Source organism: Lasiosphaeria miniovina (assembly GCF_030549165.1).
Source record: "Lasiosphaeria miniovina strain SMH2392-1A chromosome Unknown B0T26scaffold_3, whole genome shotgun sequence".
NCBI classification, from domain to species: Eukaryota; Fungi; Ascomycota; class Sordariomycetes; order Sordariales; family Lasiosphaeriaceae; genus Lasiosphaeria; species Lasiosphaeria miniovina.
The window spans coordinates 1,713,144-1,735,623 of NW_026848222.1; the positions used below are offsets into that span (position 1 = coordinate 1,713,144).

General features: G+C 56.2%; 9 protein-coding genes across 9 annotated transcripts; 4 read left to right on the forward strand and 5 right to left on the reverse strand.

Annotated features, from left to right (window-relative positions):
- Positions 1-43: 43 nt before the first annotated feature.
- B0T26DRAFT_642592 (uncharacterized protein) lies at positions 44-1,551 on the forward strand (the record flags this gene model as incomplete). The annotated part of the gene is made up of 3 exons (XM_060437459.1): positions 44-391; positions 450-679; positions 750-1,551. 3 exons carry the CDS (start codon positions 44-46, stop codon positions 1,549-1,551), a joined length of 1,380 nt encoding a protein of 459 aa, XP_060298037.1.
- A 219-nt stretch (positions 1,552-1,770) lies between these two features.
- On the reverse strand, positions 1,771-3,320 carry B0T26DRAFT_203323 (uncharacterized protein). Its single transcript, XM_060433754.1, has 2 exons — positions 2,842-3,320; positions 1,771-2,483 (listed from the first exon to the last, which is right to left on the reverse strand). Exons 1-2 carry the CDS (start codon positions 3,190-3,192, stop codon positions 2,118-2,120), a joined length of 717 nt encoding a protein of 238 aa, XP_060298038.1. The 5' UTR covers positions 3,193-3,320; the 3' UTR covers positions 1,771-2,117.
- A 39-nt stretch (positions 3,321-3,359) lies between these two features.
- On the reverse strand, positions 3,360-5,609 carry B0T26DRAFT_701400 (uncharacterized protein). Its single transcript, XM_060441593.1, has 3 exons — positions 4,916-5,609; positions 4,530-4,845; positions 3,360-4,472 (listed from the first exon to the last, which is right to left on the reverse strand). The coding sequence occupies exons 1-3, from the start codon at positions 5,242-5,244 to the stop codon at positions 3,450-3,452; spliced, it is 1,668 nt and encodes a 555-aa protein (XP_060298039.1). The 5' UTR covers positions 5,245-5,609; the 3' UTR covers positions 3,360-3,449.
- B0T26DRAFT_203014 (acetyl-CoA acetyltransferase-like protein) lies at positions 5,546-7,517 on the reverse strand. The gene is made up of 3 exons (XM_060433752.1): positions 7,153-7,517; positions 6,101-7,045; positions 5,546-6,044 (listed from the first exon to the last, which is right to left on the reverse strand). Exons 1-3 carry the CDS (start codon positions 7,300-7,302, stop codon positions 5,847-5,849), a joined length of 1,293 nt encoding a protein of 430 aa, XP_060298040.1. The 5' UTR covers positions 7,303-7,517; the 3' UTR covers positions 5,546-5,846.
- Positions 7,518-8,204: 687 nt separating this feature from the next.
- Positions 8,205-8,856, forward strand: B0T26DRAFT_642491 (ubiquitin-conjugating enzyme/RWD-like protein; the record flags this gene model as incomplete). The annotated part of the gene is made up of 4 exons (XM_060437445.1): positions 8,205-8,246; positions 8,317-8,381; positions 8,436-8,660; positions 8,733-8,856. 4 exons carry the CDS (start codon positions 8,205-8,207, stop codon positions 8,854-8,856), a joined length of 456 nt encoding a protein of 151 aa, XP_060298041.1.
- Positions 8,857-10,124: 1,268 nt separating this feature from the next.
- Positions 10,125-15,208, forward strand: B0T26DRAFT_673863 (uncharacterized protein; the record flags this gene model as incomplete). The annotated part of the gene is made up of 4 exons (XM_060439646.1): positions 10,125-10,244; positions 10,328-11,087; positions 11,144-14,894; positions 14,977-15,208. 4 exons carry the CDS (start codon positions 10,125-10,127, stop codon positions 15,206-15,208), a joined length of 4,863 nt encoding a protein of 1,620 aa, XP_060298042.1.
- A 2,496-nt stretch (positions 15,209-17,704) lies between these two features.
- Positions 17,705-18,832, reverse strand: B0T26DRAFT_673864 (uncharacterized protein; the record flags this gene model as incomplete). The annotated part of the gene is made up of 2 exons (XM_060439647.1): positions 17,705-18,622; positions 18,683-18,832. 2 exons carry the CDS (start codon positions 18,830-18,832, stop codon positions 17,705-17,707), a joined length of 1,068 nt encoding a protein of 355 aa, XP_060298043.1.
- A 193-nt stretch (positions 18,833-19,025) lies between these two features.
- On the reverse strand, positions 19,026-19,474 carry B0T26DRAFT_701414 (uncharacterized protein; the record flags this gene model as incomplete). The annotated part of the gene is made up of 1 exon (XM_060441594.1): positions 19,026-19,474. A coding segment is annotated over one exon (170 nt), but the record flags the coding sequence as incomplete, so codon positions are not given.
- Positions 19,475-21,040: 1,566 nt separating this feature from the next.
- B0T26DRAFT_701417 (S-adenosyl-L-methionine-dependent methyltransferase) lies at positions 21,041-22,430 on the forward strand. The gene has a single exon (XM_060441595.1). It carries the CDS (start codon positions 21,220-21,222, stop codon positions 22,306-22,308), a length of 1,089 nt encoding a protein of 362 aa, XP_060298045.1. The 5' UTR covers positions 21,041-21,219; the 3' UTR covers positions 22,309-22,430.
- The last annotated feature ends 50 nt before the right edge of the window (positions 22,431-22,480 follow it).

Sequence of the window (22,480 nt, forward strand, 5' to 3'; positions counted from 1 at the left end):
CTCGGAACGGCCTTCCCGCTGTCTTCCCGAGTCGCACGCAACAATGAGACTCACGACTCTTCAGGCCGCCCTTGGCTCCGCTTCCATCTTCTTCTTGGCCCATCCGGCCTCTGCCGTACACCACGGCCATCAGCAGGCTCATGAGAATTATGGGAGGAGTCAAAGCCACAACCCCGAAGCCGGCGGGCCGAAGCTCGTAAAGAAGGGGACATGCACCCTCCCGAAAGATTCAACAGACCTCGTCTTCGTTCCTGGCGCCAGTAACAATGGTTTTGCCATGAGCCCAGACCAGACCTGCGACAGCGGCAAGTATTGTCCCATTGCCTGCGTGAGTGGCAAGGTGATGCGGCAGTGGGACCCCAAGGCGAGCTATGTCTACCCAGAGTCGATGGTAAGCCAGCTATTTCCTCTAGCATCCAAGTATCTCTGATGCTGACATCAACCCCCAGAATGGTGGTCTCTACTGTGACAACGGCACGCCCAAGAAGCCCTTTGACGGAGAGCCTTATTGTGTCTCTGGAACAGGCACCGTCAAGGCCGTAAACAAGTGCGGCAAAATCGTGTCGTTTTGCCAGACCGTCTTGCCCGGCAACGAAGCCATGATCATCCCCAACGATGTCTCTTCGACGCTGACGCTTGCCGTCCCATCAATTGACTACTGGAACGGATCTGCTGCACAGTGAGCTACACATGAACTGACGCGCACCGATCACTCACGTGGATTGGCTTGACTGACCTGTGCTTGATAGCTATTATATCAACCCTCCCGGAACACCATCTTCCGTTGGGTGCGTATGGGGTGACCCGAGCCAGCCCATAGGAAACTGGAGCCCCTATGTTGCTGGAGCAAATACCGATGCCGAAGGTCGCACTTTCCTGAAGATTGCGTGGAACCCAATCTACACAGGCTGCGAGTTGGCCAAAACCAAGCCATCATATGGCGTCAAAATCGAATGCCCCAATGGCGGCTGCAACGGCCTGCCCTGTTCCATCAACCCCTCAACCGACGGAGTGAATGGACTGGAGAGTCCTGTTGGGACTGTCGGCGTCGGGGCCGCAACGTTTTGCGTAGTAACTGTTCCAAAGGGGGGTGTTGGCAACATTGTCGTCTTCAATACCGATGGATCTGGAGGAGACTCTGCCTCGGAGCCCCCCAAGTCGTCCGCACAGCCGTCGCCACCTCCCAAGACCTCGAGCTCAACAACCCCCCCCCCAAAGACCTCGACTACTCCTTCGACGACTCCTGCGACGTCCTCTAAGGCCCCCACTACCTCAGCCGAGGCCGAGTCTGAGGCGCCGTCGTCATCAGCTAGTCCGACAAGCAGCTTCCGCTATGGCGGTATCTTCCACGAAAACTCGACCAGCACGGCGTCAGAAGCTGAAGACAGCTCGTCTCACGGCACGACGACTGGCGCTGCCCTGACCGCTGCGACGGATACCGTGGCCCCTGTATCTACGACCACTTCGAAGAACGAGGGTGCTGCAGACCAGAGAGGTGCCGCCATGGCCGGCCTGGTTATAGCCCTAGTGGCGGCAGCAGCAATGTACTGAGTTGCTGCTACTGCTGCTGCTGGCTGGCTGGGCCGGTGCCTCTTCGTTTTCTTCTCAGCCCCTCTTGTTCTTCGTTTGGTAGTTGGTTCGCCGTTGATGATCGGCCGAGCCCATTTTCACCCGAGGCAGCGTCCTCGGACCAACGCTACCCCCTTTGAAGTCGCCAATTGTCGTGAGGGAATTTGGTGACTTCTTTCCCCAGGACTTTGCCACCTTTTCCCCTCCCTGGATCCATTTTCTTGTGATGAAGCGATTTTTCTGATGAAACCGACCGCGCGGACGACGCGTCGCGAAATGACCCGAATTCCGTTTGCTGGGCGGGGAGAGAAGCGACCTCGTCAGCCCCGTTGAACTTCGGCCAGCTAACTTCTTTTTTTGACTCCCACTTACCCCTCCGATCTAAAACCCAAAAACCTTATCGGCTGGTTTTGTACATACCGACTCCTTTTTTCCGTTCAAAATCCGTAAACCTCGTTTCCATCGTCATTGTCGCATATATAACGTCGTCTTAACCTCGGCCTTTACCTCTTAGTTCGCGACCTAGTGTTTATTGCTATTACCACCAATCACCACCACCCACCATCGACATCTGCAGCACTTGACGACTGTATCGAAACCTTTTGATTGATACTCTTGGCAGCAGTGGTCAATCGCCCACGCCCACTCCATTTTTGGCCATGGTCTTGCCTTTTTTTCTTCAATTCTTGGGCTACATACCTTTTTAAACCCAAAATCCCACTCACCCCCGCGACGCCATGCGACAGACAATACCCTTTTTCATTTTTCTGCTGCTGTTTGGCGGGGTTTGGTTTTTTATTCTTTGGAGAAGATTTTCCGCCTATATACCCATTTGAGTTTTTTATTTTATTCTTCTGCTTCTCCCTTTTTGGGGATGGAGAGAGAACGCGGTTTTGGAGATTTTTTTCTGGGTACTGAAAGTTAGCTTATTTCTCATGGATGATGAGCTCCTTAGGGATGGGATTGGATATGAGAGAAAGAGAAAATATTTAGTTTGTTTCTTTCATGATATGAAATGGATGGAGAATTTTGAGGAAACCCTCTTTTCTCCTCCGCTGTGCATGGTTGTGTATGTGTGCTTGTGTGCTTGTGTGGATGTGTGGATGGGTGTATGTGTCTTCCTACTCTTCATCCTCCCAAGGATAACGGTAGGTGTATGGGTTTCTTTGCCGGGGTGGGTGATCAATATGATCCAATACTTTCTTCTCCTAGCCGTCTGAGTCGATGGGATGATGGGATAGGATGAACACTAGAATCAAGGGGAGAGATTACCTTTTTTAATTCTTCCCCAGTTCCATTTGTCACTTTTCTTACTACTTGGGAATTTCTCCTAGGTAGTTTCGCGAGACCCCAGGGCCTTCCTGCTTCTCGGGCCAATGGGGATAAGGTTGAAAAACGGTAGTCTCGGGCAGTGATGAAGTAGCTTTTCGAGACGAGCCAGAACGAAACGGATGTGAATGAAAATCTGAAAAGGAAAAGAGAGAACGGCAGTGTGCCGTGATGTAAATCATGTTCAAACCGGCCATATGAGGTGGGAATGCCCGACTGTTGGTTTTTTTCCTTGTGGGTGGTTTGGAGAGAACGAAATAAGGAAGGACGAAAGAGAGATGGGAAACAAAGCATACTGGGGAGAGAAAGTCTTGAGGACCAAGACCAAAGTACCGACACCTCGTGTTCTACATGTTGGGCGAGTACGATGTTGTCTTAGCGGGGCTTTTCGGTACTAGTGGCGCTGTCTCGTATCATGGCGGCAAATGTACCTATGCAGTGCGACCCGGGAAACAGTTAAACGTGGTGCTACAACAATATATTATGAGAATGGGGGCATCAGCTACAAAAAAAAAGATTTATTCTATATCCCCTTCGGCCTTTTTAACAGATCACGGATTTTTTACCCAGCCCGGGACGTCATCGAGTTCCCCCGGGGGGTCAACGGGTTCTCCCGATGAATACGAGGCCACCGCGTCGTCGTATTCTTCCTTGTAGCGGTCCATGATGCCGCTGTAGGGGTTCGGCCACCCGGCAGCGACGGCATTCCCGCCATATTTCTTAGTGCCCTCCACGGCAAACCGCTTCTGCTGCCGGGCCATGAACCCGTTGAGCAGCCCCGAGTACACAAGACCCGCAACAACCGCCTCCATGTTATCGAGCGTAGGTCTCTTATTCCCGAGGATAAGGCCCTCGGCAGGCATTAGCCGTCGTGGTCCGCCGGGCGGGGGCGCCAGCAGCGAGTCGGACTCGGACTCGGCCGCACTGTTAGTGACGGCTCTCATGAAAATATGGTTGATATGGGGAGGCCGAGCCCTCGGCGCGGGCTTGGCGGGGACGTATCCCTCGAGCAGCTTCTGCACGTACGAGGCCGTTGTCACTAGGTCGTGCAGCGAGAGCGACGCCGCTTTCTTTGACGCGTCGTTTTCCGAGCCCTGCCAGGTAAGCAGGAACGTCTTTCTCGTAAACGAGCGCCAGATGAGGGGCTTGAGACGGTAGAGGAGCGCAAGATAGAGACCCTTGGCCCACAGCCAGTCTCGGCTCTGGGCCAGCGCGCCGTGAAACGCGACAAAGTTCCCGGACCGGACCGCGGCGCAGATGGGGAGGAAGATTTCGGCGAAACCCCGAGCCTCGGGTCTTTGGAGGAGCGCCCGGGAAGGGAAGCGGCCGAGAAGCAGGTTGGATGGAAGCCAGTAGGCGAGAATACGTCGGCGATGCCCCTGGAACCGGGGCGGGCACTGCTGGTATGCTTCTTCGAAGCTCAGGTGGGCGCGGAGGTAGTGGCAGTGGTCGAAATTGAAGCGGCCCAGGTAGTAGAGGAAGGTGACGCGTTGAGATGCGGGATACAGAGACAGGGCGGGTCCACTGGTCGAAAGGTTAGTGAACATCTGGACGGCCAGCCGTGACTTGTCGCACTATAAATCTGGTCAGACGACGTGCTACTCGAGAACGGAGGAAGGTTGGGCACGTACCGCAAACAGCAATTTCAGGGTGAGATTTGCAAATAGATAGACGGCCACTTTCTTCCCCTTGGGCTGGGACCATCGGTTGCTGGAGCGATCAGTGAGACAAGACGTGAAGATCTTCTGGATGATGTCTGCAGCCAGCTCCACGATGGACTTCCTCTCGCCGGCCTCGTCCCCAGAGGCGTCGCCCTGGATACGCGCGAGGAGGTGAGGCTGGCGGGTCAGGCTCATGACCAGCTTTGACAGAGACTCTGAGATGGACATGCTGGCCTGAAGGAGCATGTTGCCGTACGTGGGGTTTGCAAGTGCGTTTGCACAAGATCTGGGAAAGCAACATCAGCGGCCAGTCAGAGTGTATCCACGGCACAGTGAAAGAAAGGGGGTAAACGTACATTAGCAAAGCACTAATTCGCGAGTGAAGGGCGACAATGTCGGTAAAGTTGACATCGCGCCAATACTCGAGATACTCCTTGATGAAGGAGTTGAAGCCGGGCCACGGAGAGCCCTTCCCGTCGGCCACGTTGTCTTCCTCGGGGAGGCATTTGTCGACCAGCTTCTCGAGCACATCGCTGTTGAGGTAGCCCGTCCTGAGCTCTCGGCCGAGTTGGAAATATATCTCGGGAACACCGCTCTCAATGAGCAGCCAATTGCGAAGCTCGTCGCCGTTTTGGTTGAGAACAAAGCGGCGCATGCTGCTCAGAAAGTCGAGTAAGAGAGGCATTGCAGTGCATATATTCTGTCTCACAACAGCCGGCAACGAGTTAGGTAACTAGGCAGATAGAAAGGAGTTCCTGAGCTCGTCGACGAGCTGATGACGGGAGTGAGGTGTCCGAGACGCGCTAGGATGGAGACTGAGACCGAGACTGGAGACAGACGGTCGAATTATGGTTGGTCGCCAGCTCATGTCACCGCTGTAAAACCAAGGTACGGAGATAGTATTCCGTACGTTTAGCTCGAATAGAGTCGACTTGAAAATGATAAACCTATGGAGGATAGAATAAAGATGCAGGATTATCCAATTGCACCCAAGGGGCCATGAACGGGGACCAAGGCGACTCTATTCACAGTTCGGTGAACAATACGAGATGGATACTGATAAAAGAATAATGGATAGAAGAGACCGCTGTACTAAGTACGTACTCCACAGCCAAGCGTGCATTGCGGAATCCTTGCAGAGCAGATCATAAAACCCTAACCCTAACAACGATGGCAGAAAACACTCCCGCATTTGCTTTTCCATCCAGCCTGCAGATTGACAACCCTCAACTATAAACGAGGTACGAAGCATTCCGTATTCACACCTGACTTGATACATCAGAACCATCATACAGACTCAATCCGCTGCACAACTATCGCCGTGGCAGCGCCTCCGCCGTTGCAAATGGCCGCCACGCCGTATTCCCCAGGCTTGAGCTGGTGGAGCATCGTGGTGAGAATTCGCGACCCCGAGCTTCCGAGCGCATGCCCCAAGGATATCGCGCCGCCGAGCGGGTTCACATTCGCCCCTTCAAGCCCAAGGATCTGCATCATTGTTAGATTTTATGCGTGGCCGAAAGCGTGACGAGAAGAAGGCTTACCTGTTCATTGGCCTTGATGACCGCCGCGAAGGCCTCGTTGAACTCCCAATGGGCAACCTGCTCCTTGGTAATCCCCGCCCGCGCCAGCGCAATCGGCACGGCCTTGGCCGGAGCAATGGGAAAGTCGATCGGGTCCACGGCAGCATCGGCAGACCCGCAGATGCGCGCAAGCACTCGAGAACCTGAGCCGAATTCCTGCGCAAGGGCCTTGCTCCCAAGCACAAGAGCGCTCGCGCCATCGTTGAGCGTCGACGAGTTGGCCGCCGTCACGGTGCCGGTGCCGTCGCGCACAAAGGCTGGCCTGAGCGAGGGAACCTTCTCTGGCTTGATGTTGAGATAGCCCTCGTCTGTATCAACCACCTTGTCGCCCTTCTTCCCAGACACAGCCACGGGTGCAATTTCGTCGGCAAACGCGTTTGCTTTCCAGGCAGCCTGCGCCCGCTCGTATGATTGTATGGCGTAGTCGTCCTGCATCTCTCGTGTGATGCCGTAATTCTTAGCCGTGTTTTCGGCGCAGTTGCCCATGTGGAACTTGTCATAGACGTCGGTCAAGCCGTCCTTGATGAGCCCATCTTCCAAGGTGAGGTTGCCGAACGGCGGTAGGCCGCTAGCACGGGGAATGTAGTATGGCACCCTCGACATGTTCTCCATGCCCCCCGCAATCTGGGCTTCTGACAGTCCCAGCTGGATGTTTTGCGCCGCAAATACGACTGCTTTCAGGCCAGAGGCGCACACTTTGTTGATGGTGATGGCTTCAGTCGCCGAGGACAAGCCGGCGAACATGGCGGCCTGGCGCGCTGGGGCTTGCCCAACGGAACCCTGGAGAACATTGCCCATGTAGACATCGGTGATCCTAGAGGCGGGAACTCTGGACTTCTCTAGGGCCGACTTTATGGCAACGGCGCCGAGCTGCGGTGCACTGACTGTGAGGAAGGATCCGTTGAACTGGGTCAGGTTAGTTAGTATACGGGCTCACGCACGCATAGGTACTTTGTGTACGTCAAAGCCCCTTGCAAGCCAATTTCGAACACCAAGCAAGCTCAAGGGCTGACCTTTGCCGTCGGCGTCCTAGATGCGGCCAGGATATAGGCATCGCGCACTTCCTGACGGAGACAGGTCTGGGAAGAGAAGAACCTCGGAGAAGATTGGGAGCCTGTAAGCCTCGGCGATATGCGCATCGCGGTTCCGAGTCGCGCCGCCATTCTTCTAGGTATCTAACGGTGGCGTCCAGAGGCAATGCACGGCGGGTAGAAGCTTAAAACAAGAACAAACTTTCCAACAGATCAGAAGACACGAGGGACAAAAAACGTGGGACGAGACAGAGGTAGGTAGGTAGGTAGGGTCGAGGGCGAGACGCTCATCCCTAGGTCACGGAAGCGGCACTGTTCGGCTTGTGACGGCCAAAGTGTGGAGACCTGGGGATGGATGGGGGAGAACCCCTCAATTCCCCCCAGTCCCGCCATTCCGGAGCTGGGGAAGAAGCTTGAGAGCGCACTCAACGGTCACTGATTAACGATGTGGGCTTGCCCGTGAGGTAAAAAGTATTGAGTAACGAGGCTGTAGCACGTAGATGCCATGCGGCCGAAAGCAAGGCGCCTCTAGGCCATCACGACGCGTCGGGAGGTAGGCTTGCATGCATTTGAATTTCCATCTCGGTCGCTTTTGGCCACCCTTGAACCTGTGTCACCTGCCGGGCCAAGCCGACCAACAGCCCTGTCGCGGCCATCCCATGCTCCTCAGGCAAAGCTCGCCCCCAGCTGGCAGCAGCCCTGGTGGCGTCTTTGCCCTTTCAGCCAGGCCCCATCGCCCCGCACGTGCCTGCCGCATTTCGCGGGTCGCTGATTGGCCGACCGCTCCCGGACTCCGTTAGTTGTGTTCGATTGCACTGGCTCAACTCCAACTATCGGTCGCTTCTTGGCTATGACAGATTACCGGCCGTCACCCAAGTTGCTAGTTTGACTTTGCCTATCCTGAACCACATTCTGCCAGCCTCTCGCTTTGCAGCCTACTCTTCCAAAGTTATTGCTTTGGAATTCTTTTCCGTCAAATATTTTCTCGCGCTTCACCCACGGAACAGAGGCCCTTTCCTACGCCCTCCGCCACGATGTCTACCGCTGCTCGCCGCCGTCTCATGCGAGACTTTAAGGTGCGAGAGGCTTGCCCTTTGCTTGTTGCTCGCCTCGAACTCGCGATGCTTACATCTCTGTTGTCTCCAGCGCATGCAGACCGACCCACCCGCTGGTGTCTCAGCATCACCAGTCCCCGACAACGTCATGACTTGGTAACCAGCCCCCTCTCGTCGCACTCGCCATGGCGGCTAACCGAGCCAATATAGGAACGCTGTGATTATCGGTCCCGCCGATACCCCTTTTGAAGACGGGACATTCCGACTGGTGATGCACTTCGAGGAGCAATACCCGAACAAGCCGCCGTCGGTAAAGTTCATCAGCCAGATGTTCCACCCCAACGTCTACGCCACCGGCGAGCTGTGCCTCGATATCCTCCAGAACCGCTGGAGTCCTACATATGACGTTGCCGCCGTCCTGACAAGCATCCAGAGGTAAGGGCGGAGATGGGGCTGTGCAGAATCAGATTACAATCTACGGACGGGTTGCTGACGCTGATTTCTCAGTTTGCTTAACGACCCCAACACGGGATCGCCTGCCAACGTGGAGGCGTCAAACTTGTACAAGGACAACCGCAAAGAGTACTCAAAGAGAGTGAGAGAAACGGTCGAGAAGAGCTGGGAAGATTAATGGCACAGCATCAACGGTCTTGTGCGACGATAGTAACGATGGCTAGGCTAGGATTTAGAAGGCCCGATAACACTACGGGCAGAGTCGAGCGAGAGAGGTATCTGGCGCATCGCACCAGATTGGACGAACTACGTAAGGGCTTGTTGCGGGTAGACTCGCTGGGGCGGCGAGTGTGGGGTTTGGCGTTTGGGCTCCGGGGTCGTGTCATTCTGCGGGCGATGGAAGTTGATGTTCAGCATTTGGAAAGCATTCCCTTATAGGGCGTTGACGACGCGTAACAAATTCTTTGGTTTCGATAAGATAGGTTGTTTTTATTTAACCAAGTACTGTACTGTATCCTTTGAGTAGTGGTGCGGTGCGGTGCGGTGCGCGAACTTTGATAAGAATGGAAGAGTGGGATGATGGAGGGGAAATGTGGTAAGCGGACCCACCATCCTCCCATACTAGCAACACAGACGTGCATTTTTATTTACACGCAAATACAATGGTTACTTCGGAAATGTATATTGCTGCATAGGCATCTCTTCGGATGGCTCGGTAGCACAGACAGCGACATGTTCCGTCCATAATAGCAACCCACTAATGCGACAGTGATTTGCGTCGCCGATGAATCGCTCGCATACCAAAGGTGCGTCTTTTGGGTCGGGCTGCTGTAAATTTACCTTAGTCCCTGTCCTTGGGGGATAGGGGCGGGGCTGCAAGGTCCTGCGCTGAGGTAGCGTAGCATGCCTCCCAATCGCGGCACATCTCGCGTCCCCATGAAACGCCCCAAGTCCGGATGTAGCGCGAGCTTTTAGCGCGTCATTCAACTTCAACTTGCCAAATAGCACCTGTCGTGAAAAGAAAACATCGCCTTGGTCCTTCGCTCATTGTGCATCGGCCCCTGACTCTCGGACCCAACCCCGCATAACGAACTTGGTCGTGCTTCTAGAAACTTTGCATAGATCCCTTTGGTACCCCCTCCCCTTTTTTCAGTTCTAGGCCTTAGTTTTACAAGGGGTTTTTTTTCTTGTTTGGCTGCGACGGGGGCAACGGTGTGGCCCGATCTCAGTCGTCCCAGTTCCTCCTCTCCTCTCCTCGAGCCCGCTGGGCCGGCATCTTGAGCCCCCAAACCGACCACCCGGCAACGCTGCCCTGACGTTAAAGGTACCAGTTTTGCGCTCCCTCGTCGTTCCCGCCGACTCGGCCCTCTACTCGTCTCCGCCTTTTCGCCGCGGGGCCTTCATGAGATTGCGCTGCCCGGCGCGGGAAGCGGACTAGCCGGCACCATGTCAAGCGCAAATAGCATCAAGGTTGTGGCCCGATTCCGCCCACAAAACAGAATCGAAATCGAGTCGGGCGGCCAGCCCATTGTTAGCTTCGATGGGGACGACACGTGCGTCATAGATGTAAGTTGGAACCCGCCGCCTCAGTGCTTTGCAGAGAGATAGAGAGAGTGTGTGCTTGGTTTTCTAACGCGCCTAAAATCCAGTCTCGAGAAAACCAGGGCGCCTTCACCTTTGATCGCGTGTTTGATATGTCATGCAAGCAATCGGACATTTTCGACTTCTCTATCAAGCCCACGGTCGACGACATCCTCAACGGCTACAATGGAACCGTCTTTGCCTATGGCCAGACGGGCACCGGAAAGTCGTACACCATGTATGGGCCGGATCCTACCTTCAAGTGCCTCAGCCCGGACACCGAGGTCCGTACAACCGAGGGTGACAAGCCCATTCGAGACATCACCATCGGCACAAAGCTGTTCGGCATCGACGGTCTTCCCGTCCTCTGCACGGCCGTGGACGACATCAAGACAAGCTCGACTATGAGAACCATCAAGTACAGGGCGTGGAACTCATTTGCGGAGACCTCTTTCGAGTGCACGTCGGACCACGTCCTGGCTCTTCAGGCTTGGGGTGTCCGACCTTACCTGCGTGCACACAAGAAGGAGAAGGAGAAGCGCAGGGTCATATGGTTCACACGATGCGATCGGACCGAGCTCGTGCGAGAGGCTACTGATCTCCAATGGGATAATCTACTATATCGGCTGTATACTGAGGTATGCCACAAGCTGGGTCGCCGTTCAACTGATTCCGAGGCGCATGAGTACATCGATGAAGGCATAGACAAGTTTATTGCCGATCTAAGCTTAGACTCTCCCTCTTCTCCCGCCGAATCGGGCTCAGATTCTCCTTTCGGTCTCGCCTTCGAGTTATTCAATAGTTCAGTCCCGCCCGCTGAACTGTCAAGTGAGTTATACTCCTGGCTTTCCAGTATACTAGCTAGTGTACTAAACATCTTCTAGCTCTTGACAACGACGCACTCATCCCGCTTCTCCGTGCCCGGCTGCACGTTTGCATGGGCGAGCAGCTTGAGCGCCTTATGCCCGAGCAAGACGAGATACCTGACAATGATGAGCCCGATCTCACTGTCGATCTTGATGATTTTGCCGAGGCCCCAGATGAGCACACTGGCGTGGCACTGGGTGAATCTGGTAGCCCTTCGCGTAAATTTAGAAAGCTGCAGTTTTCCTCGTCCATCCACGCGTCCGACCCCTCATGGCGTGCGTCCACTGCCGTGCCGTCGTCTCCGCCTACGAATCCGAACGAGAGTCAGCCCAAGACAGCTCAGGACGAAAACCAACCCGGAGAGTCTCAAGGCTCTTCCTTTGCAGACACTTTACAGATGGTCCGTAAGGAGGATCACCTACAAAAGTTTGCTGCGGTGCGAGAGCAGCTAAAAACGAACTGCTCTCATGCCGGAGGACCATGCAAGGCCTTTCGGACCATTTCCGTCAATTTCGCCAACCAAGATCAAGCTGAGCTTGCTCTCGAGCTACTATCCGGGGACCATTACCGTGTGGTCGACCCCTATGCTGTCCAGCACGGCGATCTCTTCACTATGACTGTGGACGAGTACGAGACCTCTTGCCAGGGTGAATTGGCCAAGAACAAGCGGAACCTCAAGCTGTTTCGGGCACCGACGCGGTCTATCCCCTCGCAGGCGACTACGGCCAATCTGCCCGTCGATCCATACTTCCTCGGGTTTTGGCTCGGCGATGGAGACAAGGAATCTGCCTCTGTCATAAGTTCGGACTTGGAGATCAAGTCATACCTTCAGGCAATGGTTGACCGTCTGAACAAGACCCGTCCGGACACTGCCGCCCCGATGCACATCACCGAACATGTCAAGGTTTGGGCGGGTGACACATGGAACATCAACGGCAGAACGGGGATCAACAAGGTGACCACCTGCCAGTGGAACATTGCAACACCGAATACTAGTGCATGGTGGGATCCTGTCCGTACCGGGCTACGCGACTTAGGGTTCATGGTCGACAACAAACGCGTCGGTATTCCCGATGCGTACATGAACGCAGATGAGGATACGCGCCTGGCTGTCCTCGCGGGTCTGCTGGAATCAGACGGCACTTACGTGGGCGATGGCAATGGGGGCACGTACGTGTTCACGCAAAGCACGGAAGAGCACAAGAAGATCGTCGAGGATACCCGTAAGCTTGCACTTTCATGCGGGATCCAGTGCAGCCCCATTACCGAGACCAAGCACGAAAACGGGTCGCCAAAGTTGAGGTTCGCCATGACGAGGGGTAGCGAGAGATTTCAACATCACCTGCTGCTCCCTCGCAAGAAGATGGGGGCTGCAAGGTTTTCAGATCGCGTCAATACGAACGCCCACATCTTCGACGTCTCAGGGCATCACGAGGGAGAATACCGCGCGATCGAGGTATCCGGCGGCCTCTTCCAGCTGGCAGATCACACTGTTGTGCACAACTGCACTTCCATGACGGGCACCAACATTGACGACAACGACGGTAGGGGCGTTATCCCGAGAATTGTCGAGCAGATTTTCGCCAGCATCCTGTCTAGCGCCGCCAATATCGAATACACGGTCCGCGTCAGTTACATGGAAATCTACATGGAGCGTATCCGTGATCTGCTCGCCCCGCAAAACGACAATCTCCCCGTCCACGAGGAGAAGAACCGGGGCGTCTACGTCAAGGGGCTCCTGGAGATTTATGTGTCGAGTGTGCAAGAGGTCTTTGAGGTTATGCGGAGGGGTGGCAACGCGAGGGCGGTCGCCGCAACCAACATGAACCAGGAGTCTTCGCGTTCGCATTCGATATTCGTCATCACCATCACGCAGAAAAATGTCGAGACAGGCTCGGCAAAGAGCGGACAGCTCTTTCTGGTCGATTTGGCAGGTAGCGAAAAAGTTGGAAAGACGGGTGCTAGTGGCCAGACGCTGGAGGAGGCAAAGAAGATCAACAAGAGTTTGAGCGCCCTCGGCATGGTCATCAACTCTCTTACCGACGGCAAATCGTCGCACATCCCGTACAGAGACTCGAAGCTCACCCGTATCCTGCAAGAGTCACTGGGTGGCAACAGCCGGACGACGCTAATCATCAACTGCTCTCCGAGCAGCTACAACGACTCCGAAACTCTGAGCACCCTCCGCTTCGGCATGAGGGCCAAGTCGATCAAGAACAAGGCCAAGGTCAACGCGGAACTCAGTCCAAATGAACTCAAGGCGATGCTGGCCAAAGCCAAGACACAGGTTACGACCTTTGAGAAGTACATCTTCAATCTCGAGGGCGAGGTGCAAGTATGGCGTGCTGGAGATACTGTGCCGAGGGAGAAATGGGTCCCGCCGTTAGGTACGGACGGTGTCGCGGGAGTGAAATCGGAATCTCGGTCCGCTCGGCCCTCGACGCCCTCGCGACTGCTGCCCGAGAGGGCTGAGACACCAGCCATCTCGGAACGCGCTGGAACTCCTAGTCTGCCGCTTGAGAAGGATGAGCGGGAAGAGTTCCTGCGCCGTGAAAACGAGCTCCAGGACCAGCTCGCCGAGAAAGAAACAGTGGCTGCCACCATCGAGAGGCAGCTGCGGGAAACAAAGGAGGAGCTCGCCGTCTTGAAAGAGCACGATGGCAGGCTGGGCAAGGAGAATGAGAGACTGACCAGTGAAGGCAACGAGTTCAAGATGCAGCTAGAACGGCTGGCGTTTGAGAACAAGGAAGCGCAGATCACCATGGATGGCCTGAAGGACGCCAACTCGGAGCTGACGGCCGAGCTTGATGAAGTAAAGCAACAGATGCTAGACATCAAGATGAGCGCCAAGGAAACGAGTGCTGTGTTAGACGAGAAGGAGAAGAAGAAGGCGGAGAAGATGGCTAAGATGATGGCGGGCTTCGACCTCACTAGCGACGTCTTCAGCGTCAATGAGAGGTCGGTTGCAGATGCCATTTCTCAGCTTGACGCCCTATACGAAATAAGCTCAACCGGTGATCCCATCCCGCCCGACGATCTCAAGGCTCTGAAGGAAAAGCTACTTGAGACGCAGGGCATTGTGCGGCAGGCCGAGCTGTCCACGTTCAGTGTGGCATCAAGCGAGGCAGAAGCTCGCAAGAGAGCCGAGCTGGAGGCTAGGTTAGAAGCTCTGCAACAGGAGCACGAAGATATCCTCACCCGGCAACTCGGAGACGAGGACAGGGAGGAGGTCAAGGCCCTCCTCGCAAAGACGCTTTCGAATAAGTCGAGCGCCCAGGTCGAGCTGGTCGAGGAGATGAAGGCCGACATCGTCCTCAGGACGACCGAGAACGAGCGCCTCAAGGCCCTTGTTGAAGACCTGCAGCGCCGTGCCAAGACCAACGGCCCGGCTGTGGCCATGCCGAACGGCAAGACGGTGCAGCAGCAGCTGGCCGAGTTCGACGTGATGAAGAAGAGCCTGATGCGCGACCTACAGAACCGCTGCGAGCGCGTAGTCGAGCTGGAGATCTCCCTGGACGAGACGCGCGAGCAGTATAACAATGTGCTCCGTAGCAGCAACAACCGGGCGCAGCAGAAGAAGATGGCGTTCCTCGAGCGCAACCTCGAGCAGCTGACGCAGGTCCAGCGTCAGCTCGTCGAGCAGAACTCGGCCCTGAAGAAGGAGGTGGCCATCGCGGAGCGCAAGCTGATTGCGCGCAACGAGCGCATTCAGAGCCTCGAGAGTCTACTGCAGGAGAGCCAAGAAAAGATGGCGCAGGCGAACCACAAGTATGCTCTTCTCCGTTCCCAAAACTATGCTTTTTTTCTAGATGTGCAAAGTTCAGGTACTAACGCCTCTTTTCCTCTGCAGGTTCGAGGTCCAGCTCGCGGCCGTCAAGGACCGCCTGGAAGCGGCCAAGGCCGGCAGCACGCGCGGCCTCGGCTCGCCCACTGGTCTCGGAGGCTTCAGCATAGGAAGCAGGATCGCGAAGCCCCTCCGCGGAGGCGGCGAGCCGGCCGCCGCTACCAACCCTACGATTGCGAGCCTTCAAAATAACCCACCCGAGAATAAGAGATCGAGCTGGTTCTTTCAGAAGTCGTAAATAGATAGGAGTTGTTTAATTGGTGGTTTTGTTTGCTTTTTCTGTTTCCCCTTCTGTCCCACCTTTTTTTGTCCTTTTTCTCTTCATATATTTAGATAGCCGACGAGCTGAAGTGCTGGGGGATAGCCCCTGCAAGAGAGAGAGAGATAGGCAGACCGGCTAGTGAGTCGGAATGAAGAAAATGATCATGGACTCCCACAGGCCACCCTTTTCTTCCCTTGTCCTGTTTTTTTTTTTTTTCTTTGCTGCCTTCCTAGATGTGAGGACCGGATAAGCACCCCGCAAAGTCCTTTAAGCGATATGTGATAGACCGGTCCAAAAGAGAGGGGTGAGAGAGCGTGCGCGTGTAAATGGGCGGCGTAGCGAGTGTTAAACCTGGCGGAAGGGCGGGTGGCATAGTGTATATGTGTGTGAAGTCGTATATATATATGTGTGTGTGAGAGAGAAAGAGAGAGTAGAGGCTGGCGGAGCGTATCAGTTGGCTGTTTATACCCCTTTTCCCCCGACCCTCAACCCAAATCAAACCAACCCCCCTTTTCTTATCCCCAGCCAAGTATAATTATACAAACTACATATTCAAATATTAGGCTCTGAGTTGCTTGTTGCTAGGTCCCCCGCCCGTATTTATTTCTCGTGTTAGTCTGCAGGCCTGTGTAGTTACCGCTTGCTCGCTATCTGCGTTGGCTACGTCGTTATTACTACTATAGCGTACATTATCTGTTATTTCCGATGCAGTGTTTGCGTGCCTGTCTGTCAAGGGTGATCCTTCTAGTCGTCTAGAACACACACACACACCCAATATATATACATCACTACTTGCCTTACATATCATATTTATTATGCCAATTACACGCCGCCAAGGGATCGAGAGGAAATTCATTAGGTAGGTAGGTAGTAAATACTAGTTGCTCATCCACACGATGCGGTGCTGCCTGAGCCGCGAGCAGAAGCACCGTCCCACGTGCGGGGAATTGTTGTCTGAGGGTAACGACGGCTTTTCTCTACCCCGGAGAATACTACAACAACGACTTGGCACTCTCTGAGCCGGCGGCGGCCGGAGACGGTAAAGTGCTGCCCGTGGCCGAGGAGTTGCTTAGCCGCGTCATCCAAAGCGTCGTGCTGCGCTGCAGGGAAAGGATGCTCGCAGACGACTTGTTCTTGACCACCTGGCCCAGAGCCTACTGGGCGAGCCTCAAGAAGGCCGTGGCTCGGCCTGCCGCCTTAATCTCGAGTTGCTTGGAGACATTGGGCGGCATCGGTGATTAAATCATTTTGAAGACGGGCGATATTTGTGCTTCTTTTCGAGCGACTCTCCACTTGCCGTGTGTGTGTGTGTGGTCGGCGATTCACGGTGAGGCCTCGAGCGCTTCGCTACTAAACAAGATGCCGGCCGGCCTCGGCGACGGCCACCTCGGTCGCTAGTTCTTGAGCTGGTTCGCCCGCCCGCTCTTGCTTGTTGTCGCCGTCCGCGAGAGGAATTTTCTTGGTGACCAAATCAAAATTCCGGACAGGAAGGAACCGGGTCTCGAAATCCCAACCCCAGTCCCAACAATGACGGGACAAGTTGTAGGAGGCGGCGGGCGAGGGCGCTGTTGCCGTGCAAGGCGAAGTGAGTTGTATGAGTGGAGAGGCCGTCATCGCACAGTCCCAGTCCACAAAGCCCCCAGCTGGGAGGAACCTCGGCGCCGCGTGCGGACCGTCCGTGGCCGCACCGATGATCGCTCAGGGCGTGCCGCGACGGCGACGGCGACGGCGACGGCGACGGCGACGGCGACAAGAAGCAGGACCACACCTAGACGGAGTGAGTCGCCCAACGAGTGCGGCAAAAGTAAAACGACTTGCTCAAAGGCTGTCGGACGGTCGGACCGGGCGAGGCACTAAGCAAAGGCGGGGAGGACGGATGAAGGTGGGGTGGATTAGGTGGCGACAGAGACGATTTGTTTTCGCTTGGTTACACCAAAGCCCCCTTTTCCACTCGGAGGCGGTAGCAGCGGTTGCTGGGCGAGCCAAACATAAACTGTTCAATAACCCAATACATACCAATGCCAATACCCCTTTCTCGAAGAAAAAAAACTCGCATTGGGTAAGAGTTTCTATTTCTGTTCGTCAATTCTCCTTCGCATGAGGCAATTGCAAAAATGCGAGAACACAGGATTTAAACCAGGTTGATAGTAAGAAAAGATCATCTGGGACACCCCATTTCCAGGGCCCCTTGATATACGTGCTCTTCTAGCTACTCCTCGCTGGACGCATTACGACATAAGAAATATAATCCCAAACCATAATAATTGCAAGACGCGGTGGTCCCTCCCCCTCTCAGAATACATCGCGGGCCAAGCATACCCTCTCATCTCTCTCCTGATGTCACCAGCCAGGTACAAGTCTGGCGACTGGCACGACCTCCTCACGGACGGGTAACTAGTACGGGCAAATGAATGCTTACTGCACACCCTCCTACCCGAATCAGACCCAAAGGGTCTCCTCTGCCGCTCTCGTCTAGTTCTGTTTCTTGGAGATGAGCAGGAACATCTCGGGGATGATAATGGCGGCCATCAGAAAGTAGGTGGCAATGGAGACGGCAAAGACCTTGGCGTAGAGGACGTAGAGGCGGATCCAGCTCGAGCGGGGAAAGGTGGTGAAGGCGTCGCGCATCGTGACGAAGCCCTTGCCCCCGACGACGACGGGGTCGACCTTGCCCTGGAAGGAGCGGTCGAAGGGGACGATGGTGTCCTCATCGGGGGGCAGCAGCGACGCCTGGACGCGGACGAGCACGACGCCGGTAGGGACGACAAGCAAGAACTGCAGGGCAACGGCCACCAAGAGCGAAATGAAGCTCTTCCAGATGGCGCTGTTGTCGAACACGACATCGCCTTCGGGGTTGCGGCTGCTGGGGGACATGTTGAGGGCATGGATCATCAGCGAGGGCACGACGGCCGAGGTGGCGACGGCGGCCCAGTGGGCAAGAATGGGGAAGCAGGTGGCCTCAAAGGCCTTGCGGAGAGGCGGCAGGCGGCGGTAGAAGGGCAGGGCGTTCGGGGGGGAGATGACAATGTGGACCCAGGCGGCGCTGAAGGAAGCCAGAGTGAGCGAGGCGATGAGCGAGCCGACGGCCGAGTGGAAGATGGGGAAGTTGCCGAAGATGGCGCCGAGAACAAGGGTGGCGAAACCGATGAAGATGGCACAGGCGATTCCGCGGAAGTGGGATCGCCAGCCACCGACCGAGTGGAGGAGGCGGCGGGTAGCGCGGAGCGAGGCCGTGGTGGGCTTGCCGGCGTTGTGGCCTGCCGACTGTGCCGGGCCTTCCTCGGCGAGCGAGGTGGCATCTTCGTTGAGCGAAACGGGCTCATAGGCCGGAGGGCTCGGGTCTTCAATCATGGCAAGCGTGGGGTAGATGTTGCCGAGACTGTACGAGAGCTGCAAGGGCAAGTTAGTGAATTGCCATACCTACGGGTTAAGACAGAGCCGACGACTTACCCAGACCAAAGCCGGGCCGAAGAGGAGGAAGTTGATCAAGACAACCAGAGGAGTCCATTTCGAAAACACAAGCTCGGTGGGCTCCTCAACAGCGCGCTTCATGAGGTTGGTGCCCATAGGCACTAAGCCGGATATCATGTTGGACATCATTTTTGGGGAGGTGGCAGCTCAGAGCAACGAATGCCGAGCGAGCCGGAGGCTAGTAGTTGGGCGGAGAAGAGGAGCGAACGAATGCCAAGCCCGATTGCGACAACAAACAGGTCCTACAACGCAATAGCCTCGACGAGATGAACGAATAAACGATGGATGGCGATGGTTTGCCGACGAGGCACGGTCGACAAAATAGATTATGATGGCAAACAGAAACCCCAGCAAGAGAGACAAAAAGTCCGTCTGACACAGGACACGAGGGAACCCCTCGCTCTTATAAATCGCCAGACAGAACGGGACGGGTGGGGAATGGGACGAGGCTCCTACCCAGTAGCGTCGCATGTCTGGCGCGCTAAGCCCAGGCACGGTTACACTGTTACCGTACATACGCCCCCTAAAGTCTCCAATCCTGCAAGGCAGCACACCCCACGGCCTTAAAACGGTCTTGTCGAGCTTGGTTGTCGGCCTCGACTCACCAATCGCGGCGAGGCTCCCGAGGCTGCACCGCCTCACTGTGCCGCTTACGCGCAGCTGTTTTCTCCCCTGCGTTCCCGGGCGTGCGGCTTTGGTCGATTCGTGTTGTCTCTCTCCGGTCAGTCTCCACTGTCCCTCTCTTGCCACTGCTAGGAGGCCAGAGCATGATGGTCCCGGCGGCGGACCCTTTGCAGTGTCCGATGGTCCAGAAGCGCCTGCACTAGTAATAACATTGAATGGGATTACATAGTACGGGAATCGGGCTCCAAACCCGCCTCCGGGGTTCTTCTCGGGCTTCCTGCCAGCCGCCCGACGCCCGCCGCCCGCCGAGGGGATTCTCAATTGTTTAGCCGCTCCATGGTCGAATACGAGCAATGCGGCATCAAAATATTGACATGGGGGCCAAGGAGGGTGAGGGGCGGGGCGTCGACTCAGAGTTGCGCGTCTCGGGGCGATTGAAAGGCTCTGCACGGCCGTTTCTGCCTAGCTGCCGATGCTTGGCAGCCGACCTCCGGCACCAGTTGTCGGGTCAAGCAGCACCACATCAGAAACCAGACCCAAGGTTGCCGGAGCTTCCATGGTAGGTAGTTTGACACTGAGCTAGATCTTGTGCAACGCGCCCTGTCGCAAAAACCTTCTCAAGCTAAGCTATGCCTGCGTGTAGAAGGCGCAAATGTCCGATAGGAAGGAACTAGTTCCGTATCTCGGAACAAAACCGCATCGAGCCCTCAAGGCCTGAGGCAAGGTAAATAATCTCTAGATTACACGTCCAAAAGGGATCGTTCTCAGATGAGACACGCACCCCAGTCTCGACTCGAATGACTGGAGCCGGGTGTCAGCAGCATGCCGTGCCCGTGCCTGCATGGGGATGGCTGACGGCCAACAAGAAGATCGATCAGAAACAGCCCTTGTTCGTCCAATACGAGGGCTTTCCGTTTCTGGTAGTAGTGCCGGCGAGGGCGAAAAATAAAGGACATAGGCCCCGAATGAATAATCTGTAAGAGCCCGCAATCATACGCAGTTGAAATGCATAGCAATGCGCCGCAGAACGCCTCACTGCTTTGTACGGAGTAGCCGTTGGTAAATAGACTCATCTTTTTGGATGGAGGAATCCAGCCTCGTCCCATGGTGGGTGGATGGCCCGGGGTTTGACCCGTTGCATTTGTGGCGTTTTACATAGTGAGCAGCAGCCACGCCTGCCAATGAAACTCCGTACTGCCATTGCAGCTTCTAAGAGCTGTACTACGTGGTTGATGCACAAGGTATCGTGAATCTCCGATATTCCATCTTCCTTTTTTCCAGCATCATTCCCAACTACGAGGGCCACCACGTCGATAGTATGGGAAGGCTGTTGGCAATCCGTCAGTACCTTCGTGACCAACACAACCCCAGATTTACCCGGCCCCACGGCGCTAGTACTAGCCCGCTTGGTGGCTGGCTGGCTGGCTGGCTGGATGGGATGATCCCAAGCCACAGAGAGCCCTGTGGTGCAGCGATGCATGCGCCCAACCTAAAACCCCACGGTGGTCACCACCGTGGGGGGCGGCAATCCCCACCACAGACGCCTGGCCTGTTTTTAGGGTAGTCTCGCGGGGGCATTCTCCGACTCGTATGTAGTTGCTAGGGTAGACTTGGTTTATATCATCCCGAGTTGCATACCCTTTCCTATAGCGGTTCGCTGCAGCGCCAAATTCCAACATTAGCCCGCCATGTCAGCGCCGTCGATCCCGAATCTCCTCTCGCTGCGGGGAGCTTCTTTGCAAGGCCGCGGCGGGGCCCGTAGTGGTCGAGCCGGCAGCAGCAGCAGCAGCAGCAGCAGCATCGCGCCTCCAACAGGAACGGTGGGCCAGCGGCGGCAGCAACAGCACGATGCCGTGATCCAGGGCACCGACAACGACGCCGCCGTGTCGCGCATGAGCGCCGTCGAGCTGGGCTACCTCGACGACCCGTTCGCCGCGCTTTTTGCCCAGCCGCAACCACACCCCTACCCCCACCCCCAGCAACAGCACCCCGCAGCCGGCCCCGGCCCGGCTGCCTTGCGGAGGCTGCCCATCATCAACCGCGGCACGTACGCGCGGACGGCAGCCATCGACCGGCTGGTGACCCAGTTCCTCGCCGACACGGCCTCCGCGGATGGCAGCAGTGGGGGGTTCCGACAGATCGTATCACTGGGCGCGGGCACCGACACGCGCAGCCTGCGCCTCTTTTCGTCGTCTCCGCCCTTCTCATCCACTTCGTCACCCTGTTTCAACGCAGGCATCATCTACCACGAGATCGACTTCCCGGCCATCTGCGCGCGCAAGCTGCGCGCCGTGCGCGCCGCCCCGCAGCTACGGGCCATTCTCTCCGAGCCCGAGACGTCGTCTGCGACTATTACTAGTCAGCAAGAAGGCCAAAATGCGGCACCGCCCGAGTGGTGGACCAGCCGCGGGCCCGGCGGCAGCGAGCTGTGGTGCCACGGCCTGGACCTGCGCGCGCTCGCCCTCGCGCACCAGCAGCGAGCAGAGCAACCAGGTGACGACAATAATGCCAACAGCTCGCTCATCCGCGGGCTGCGCGCCGACCTCCCGACACTGCTCCTCTCAGAATGCTGCCTGTGCTACCTGTCGGCAGCCGACGCGGGGGCAGTCGTAGGGTGGTTCGGCGCGCGCATCTCGCCCGCAGCAGGGCTGGGGCTGGTGCTGTACGAGGCGGTGCACCCGGACGACGCGTTCGGGCGCATGATGGTGTCGAACCTGGCGGCGCGGGGCCTGCGCATGCCGACGCTGGACGTGTTCCGGACGGGGGCGGACCAGGAGCGGCGGCTGCGGGCGGCGGGGTTCGACGAGGCGCGGCAGCTGACGGTCGACGCCGTGTGGGAGCGCTGGGTGGCGCCGGCCGAGAAGGAGCGCGTCGACGGGCTCGAGGGCCTCGACGAGCTCGAGGAGTGGAACCTGCTCGCCAGCCACTACATTGTCGCCTGGGGCTGGAGGGGTTCTAGATTCCGGCTCGTAGAACCTTAGGTATAACTAAGTAGAATAAATAAGCAAAATAAGGTAATTAAACCAGTCAAAGGTCTTTCCAGTCAATCTGACAATCAGTCAGCCATTGAGCTGCTAGAGAAGAAAAGGGCCTCAAAGAAAGGCTCCGTAGCCAAATGATTTGCTATGATTCGCTATGATTCGCTATGATGAA

Coding starts and splice junctions, on each gene's coding strand:
- B0T26DRAFT_701400 (XM_060441593.1), bottom strand. CDS start 5,244: ATGCCTCTCTTACTCGACTTTCTGAGCAGCATGCGCCGCTTTGTTCTC. Junction 4,846..4,915: donor CGAATTAGTGCTTTGCTAAT/GTACGTTTACCC, acceptor TTGCTTTCCCAG/ATCTTGTGCAAACGCACTTG. Junction 4,473..4,529: donor CCCTGAAATTGCTGTTTGCG/GTACGTGCCCAA, acceptor CCAGATTTATAG/TGCGACAAGTCACGGCTGGC.
- B0T26DRAFT_203014 (XM_060433752.1), bottom strand. CDS start 7,302: ATGGCGGCGCGACTCGGAACCGCGATGCGCATATCGCCGAGGCTTACA. Junction 7,046..7,152: donor CTAGGACGCCGACGGCAAAG/GTCAGCCCTTGA, acceptor AACCTGACCCAG/TTCAACGGATCCTTCCTCAC. Junction 6,045..6,100: donor TCATCAAGGCCAATGAACAG/GTAAGCCTTCTT, acceptor ACAATGATGCAG/ATCCTTGGGCTTGAAGGGGC.
- B0T26DRAFT_701417 (XM_060441595.1), top strand. CDS start 21,220: ATGAGCGCCGTCGAGCTGGGCTACCTCGACGACCCGTTCGCCGCGCTT.
- B0T26DRAFT_203323 (XM_060433754.1), bottom strand. CDS start 3,192: ATGCTTTGTTTCCCATCTCTCTTTCGTCCTTCCTTATTTCGTTCTCTC. Junction 2,484..2,841: donor CTGGGGAAGAATTAAAAAAG/GTAATCTCTCCC, acceptor GCTAACTTTCAG/TACCCAGAAAAAAATCTCCA.